This window comes from Rhipicephalus microplus, chromosome 4 (genome assembly GCF_043290135.1).
Source record: "Rhipicephalus microplus isolate Deutch F79 chromosome 4, USDA_Rmic, whole genome shotgun sequence".
NCBI classification, from domain to species: domain Eukaryota; kingdom Metazoa; phylum Arthropoda; class Arachnida; order Ixodida; family Ixodidae; genus Rhipicephalus; species Rhipicephalus microplus.
Genome location: NC_134703.1, coordinates 39,507,820 through 39,513,819, shown reverse-complemented (window position 1 = coordinate 39,513,819; position 6,000 = coordinate 39,507,820). Strand labels below are relative to the sequence as shown.

Here is a 6,000-nt window from a genome sequence, read left to right as displayed (position 1 = left end):
AGGCAAACATAAGCATTGCTTGGATGTAAAATATATTTTTTGAATAGTTAACCTAAGTCAGGGAAAAGCTAATTTAACTATTACAAAAAAGAAGGTACCGGAACTGTCTTTGCAATGAACTCAATTGGTAATATATAAAAAAGTTTACGAAAAATTGTTGGTTCACTGAACATGTTCTTGAAGTAAAACGTTATGAGTGTCAGGGAAGAGATTTTACGCAGAAGAAAGGTTGCATTGGTAAGTGTTTTTTTTTCTATGCGTCTCAAGCTGTGAAGAAGAGCGCATATCACTGAAGCAAAAAAAAAAAAACACACAGAAATAATTTATCACAGCAAGATTTACTGATGAACTTGAGAAATTATTTTCGTGTCCCTCGTGGACAACACGGTGGCCTAAAATCTTCACAAGCTTTTAATAAAGTTCTTGAATAAATGACTGTTTATTCTTCGGCTTCCACCCACTTTATAGAACCCCGAATTTATTTGAATGGTAGCGCAATATATTGGTGCTTTGTCCGAACGGACACGTCAGATAGACAGTGCTTATGAAGTGTTTGCGAAGTACATCCCGGACTTTGTACTAGCAGTGGCTAGAAAGTATACACAAAGTAAATAGAATGCGAGGATAAGTGCCTATTCAGTGATTCATTTAAGGTGGTGTTTACGAGGATAGATAGCTTGGATATCCAGAGAGCAAAGAAACGTTTGCTCAAAGAAATAAAAACTCTGGTCGAATAAATTACTTTGTCCTAATCTTTTTGTATGGTATATCGCACATGGATTATTTTAGATTTAGGTGCACGTCAAAGAACCTCAGGTGGTCAAAATTTTCGAAGCCTTCCACTACGGCGTCTGTCATATTCCTATGGTGATTTGGGGATGTTAAAGCCTAACAATTATTACATAGATTATTCATTATATAACTTTGTGCACGCTACATATTTATTGCTGAGAGAGCCGGAGGCTTCTCTATGAACAACCAGAGATTGTACATGTGTATGAGCTATAGACAACTGCTTTACTTACATTGGGAGATGTGAAAGGTGTGCTAAGAAAAGTTAATATATCTTGCTGTTGTGTACCCTAAAACAACATATGTATATATAGGTGATATAGGATACACTTTAGTTTAGGGTTTCGAAAATTTCAAGCACATGGGATTATTCAACATGTGTCATTGTTGCGACGCTGTTAGTGCTTAGTTTCTTCTGATTTTTCGGCGGAGTAACATTAGAGAGCAAACTCGAGCTATCTCGGCAAGTGTGGTCTGACCACTGAAGTTATTCAAGATGTTTACGGTTTGCATTCTTTCTTTCTTTTTTTTTTGCAGTTCAATATGACGTCACCTGTTCGAGCACGGAGATGAAAGTGGTCGTCTTCCTCAACGACTCAGCGTCAGCCACATACCTCGAGAAGCTCAAGGCCTACTCACGTAAGTCAGATTCGCTGCGCGTGATCACCAGGCTGTTCAAGAAATCATGTTCCTGATTTACTGGCAACAAAGAGCGATAGACAGAGAATGGTTAAAACACAACAGACAATGCAGTGAGTCGGTAGTTCTTTCAGACATTAGCGCCTTGCCTGTCGTTTTATCACCATCTCGTTTTTAGCTCGCGTAATAATGATGTGCCCACCAGACCACTTAGGCGCCCTCCTGATTCGACCTTACAAAAATAATACTGAGCTGGCAATCGCCTTTTGGACTCATTTAGAGATGGAAAAGGAGTGGTTGAGTGGTGAGTTGAGGCTAGAGAAGGCAATTATTTCTTCAATTTGTAAGGGAGAATAGCATACCGTAAAAAGAAAGCCGGGGGGGGGGGTGTGGAACATATTTATTAGTATATTTACAGTGAGAAGTATGGATGAGACGAGTCTGAAAGGCCTGCCCTCCAAAAATACTAGGAGGGGATCTTATAGTCCGGTATCCCTTTAGCGGCTGAGTTGGCCGGGGCTCTAGCCACCAATGCATGTACCATAGCAGCCGAGCGGGACAGCTTCCTAGTTCTCTGGGGTGTAGGGGGGAATGGGGTGGGTAGGTGGGATTTGAGGAGAATGCCCACACCTTGTGATAGGTGTCCCAAGACTCCTCTGCACGGTGCGGGTGCGTGCCCGGAAAGGCTGAATTGAAGTACTTCAGTACTGCTGGGCACAGTACAGTATCGGTAAAGAGACGCAGAAGCCAGTGCTCCTCCGCCCTGCTGAGGCCCTTACAGAGGAGGGGGGTAGAGACTATGAGAGGATTGATAAAGAGAGAAGAGAGGTAATATCTTTCAAGGTGACAGCTGGATTGAAATCGGGTTCCGGAGCTGGACTTTGTATGAGTGTATGCCCGGTGAGTGAGCGCTCGGGTGGCAGCCTTGGTGCGTAACACAAGTTTTATGAACAAGCAGCCGAGCAGCACTATAACCCCACAGTTACCATGGTGGCCATTACTCCGTATTAAGAGGGTTCGGACTCAACAAATTCTGAAAATAAGACAACAGCTTCTCTGCCCCCCACCCCCTCCCCCCTGTAAAGCTCTCACTACCTCAAATAGGGTACTACTGCAAAAAAGCCAGCTTTACAAAAAAAAAAAAGTGTACTTAGCCTAGAGGTTTAGGTAAGGTGTGGTGATGCGTTGCTCGCATGTAAGCAATTATTTCGAAGTTTTCTGTGCTGTGTGAAAAACGCACTGCATACGAGACACCTGTAGTTTACAATTTGCTAGGACAGGTTCAGAGAAACGCATACGTCGTCGTGTACTCGCTGGTGCAATGCCTTTTTGTGCTCTGCATTAGGAAAGCGTTAGTATAGACGGAACAAAAAAAGCTTTGGGGAAAGAGATAATAAAGTAAACAAATGAGCGGTGTGACACACAGATGTCATAGCAAGGTAATATTAGTCGGTGAAAAAAGGAGTTCTGGGTACATACAATATGTATCTCTTACATCTTGTACTTCTACATATTGTTATTCTGGCGGTAATATAGCTAGGCTATGCGTCGTTCTGAAATGACTTTTTCGTTTACATTTGCAAAACAAACGCGAAAGACTTTTCTGCCTTCTTTTATGCAACTCACACAGTTTCGAGCGTATTAATTAGCATGGGTACGCAAATAAACGAACGTAACTACCGCATACGGATAACGCTTATTAGTGTATTGTGTGTTTTTCTGGCAGCATGCCCACGCTTACCTATATAAAAAAACATTGGTTCAATATGATGAGAAAAGGGTAAACCTGCAAATTTTGCAAGGCTAGGTATGCCAGCTACCTACAACATTCTAAACCTATTTCTAATGTGTCTCAGAAATAGAAGGGATCCACTGATGCTGAAAGAATACATCTGAATGCAACTGCAACTTCATTTTCATTACATTGACAAACAAATAATATGCGTGAATTTTGATAGGTCTAATACATTACATTATATTTTTTATTTATTTATTTACAGTACCTTACAGAGCCCTCGAGGGGCATTGTGTAAGGGGGGCGGTACAGATAATATGTTAGCAAAATATATATACATAATATCTACATATACATTGGCAAATAATGAATATATTAGAAAATGCAGTTCAACTTATGAACATGTAAGCAAAATACATACTTTAAAAGTGAGTTACAGTATGTGAAGGTAATAAAAAAAAACTATTATGACAGTAACTACAACCTAGCAATAGTGCAAAAACATTGGCAACAGTCCTATAAACACTGATGGTTACGAAGATGCGATAGAGCAGTTTTTGGTGCATAAGTACTTTTTAAGAGTATGATAGAACTTTGTGTGGTCTTGTTTTGACGCAAGATCATCTGGCAAATCATTCCACAAACGAATAGCTCGTGGAAGAGCCGACTGGTTGAAAGCGTTAGTATTGCCATACATGCGTGATAAGCTAAAGGTGTTATGTAGTCTGCTCGAAGTTCGATGTGCTAGATTAAGGTGAACAGATGGCATCATGCTGGTGTGGATGAGTTTGTGAAATAGTAATAAAAGTGAGATGTCGCGGCGAATTTTCAGTGGCTCGAGTGCAAGGCTATGTTTAATCTGTGTTACGCTGGACGGGTAGCTGTGATTACGCGCTATGAATCGACTAGCTCTGTTCTGTATACATTCCAACTTATCTATGAGGTATTGTTGATATGGTGACCAAATGGAGGATGCGAACTCCAGTTGTGGACGGATTAGAGCAAGATAAGCCAGTTTGCGCACATTGGAGGGAGCACTGTATAGATTTCGGCACAGAAAATCTAATGATCTTGATGTGTTGGCACAGATAGAAGTGATATGTGTAGACCACGAAAGTGTAGAAGTTAAGTTTATGCCTAGGTATTTGTAATGATCAGAGCGTTCTACAATGCTATTATCAATTATGTATTGGCTATTAAAGTTATCACGTTTGCGACTAAAGGTGATTAGTTTGCATTTGGAAACATTAAGTGTCATCTGCCATGTTTTGCACCTCTCAATTATATGCTCGAGGTCTTTTTGAAGAGTTAGATGATCGCTATTGTTGCGGATGGGACGATAGATAATGCTGTCATCGGCAAATATACGCATACATGAGGATAAGTTGTCAGGCAGTTCGTTAATGTTGATGAGGAAAAGTAAGGGACCAAGAACACTGCCCTGTGGTACACCAGAGGTAACGTAACAGAGTCATGAAGAGTGATTGTTGGTGATAGTGAATTGTTGGCGGTTAGTTAGGAAGTTTCTGAGCCATGTTAGCGTGAGTGAATCAAGTTTTAGTGATGACAGTTTTAATATCAAGCGACAATGAGCAACACGATCGAATGCCTTTGCAAAATCAAGAAATAAACAATCTGTCTGTAGATTACTGTTCATGTTAGAATGTAAGTCGGTGGTGAAATCAAAGAGTTGAGTCTCGCAAGAACGACCCTTTCGGAACCCGTGCTGGTTTGAGAAAAAGAAATTGTTAGATTCTAGATGCGCATAAATGTTAGAAGCTATGATATGCTCAAGCATCTTGCAACATATGCACGTCAAGGAAATGGGGCGATAATTTCCAGGTGAACTTTTACTACCACTTTTATGAACTGGCACTACCTTCGCTATCGTCCAGTCAGAAGGCAACATTCCTGTAGCGAGTGACTGCCGAAAAATGTGAAACAGGATAATGCCAGACACATAAACAGTGTTCTTTAATATTTTTGAATTGATATCGTCAATACCAGAAGATGATGACATCTTCAGATTTTCAATAATTTTAACTATGCCTTCAATTGTGATATCTATAGGTGTCATGAATGAGTAATCGCGTTCAACAATTTCTGGAAGATGAGCATGCTCGCTAGTAAACACGGATGAAAAGAATGAATTAAAGACATGAGGACAATCAGTGTCGGCAAAAGGAGTGTTATTTGCATCTTGTAATGAAATGAAGTTATCGTCCCGATCAGGACGTATTACTTTCCAGAATTTTGTCGGATTAGATTTTAGGAGTGAAGGCAAATCCTGGGAATAGTATTTATTTTTCGCAGTTGTAATTTCGTGGCAATAATTCTTTAGGCATTCCTCGTATCTATCCCAAGACGTGTGTGAACGCGAATTTTTTGCAGACCGATAAAGCCGCTTCTTTTTGTTTCTAAGTCTGCGCAAAAACTTTGTGAACCATGGATTAGTTTTATGATTTGTAATCGTTATCAACGGCACGTGTTTTTCTATTAGGGCTGAAATCGCATTCTTGAAAAGAACCCAGTTTTCCTCAACTGAGCGACTGTAAAAGGAAGGCAGCAGCACATTGTCAAGGAAAGACTCAAGTTTCCTGTTAATGGCATCGAAATCGGCTATATTATAATCTCTAATTTCCTTTGATTCGGTTCCTGCAAAAGGTGGCAAGATGGAAAGATCAACTTGCAGCAGTTTGTGGTCACTAAAGCCATTCAAATAGTTTATGTGCTCTATAGTTTCAGGTGCAGTTGTAAGAACGAGGTCAAGTGTATTTGAACCGCGAGTTGAGTGAGTGACAACCTGAGCCAAGTGAAAGTCTAAAGTTAAGTTA

The 6,000-nt window shown here is 40.3% G+C and overlaps 1 protein-coding gene across 2 annotated transcripts in view; it reads left to right on the top strand.

The window, feature by feature from the left end:
• The first annotated feature begins 1,329 nt into the window (after positions 1-1,329).
• The window catches only part of LOC142814234 (uncharacterized), a 39,815-nt gene continuing 35,144 nt past the window's right edge, over positions 1,330-6,000 (top strand). For both annotated transcript variants that reach the window (XM_075892596.1, XM_075892595.1), the window contains exon 1: positions 1,330-1,431. In XM_075892596.1, the coding sequence (XP_075748711.1) occupies positions 1,362-1,431 (70 nt within the window). In that variant the 5' untranslated portion in view covers positions 1,330-1,361. The remainder of the gene's footprint in view (positions 1,432-6,000) is intronic.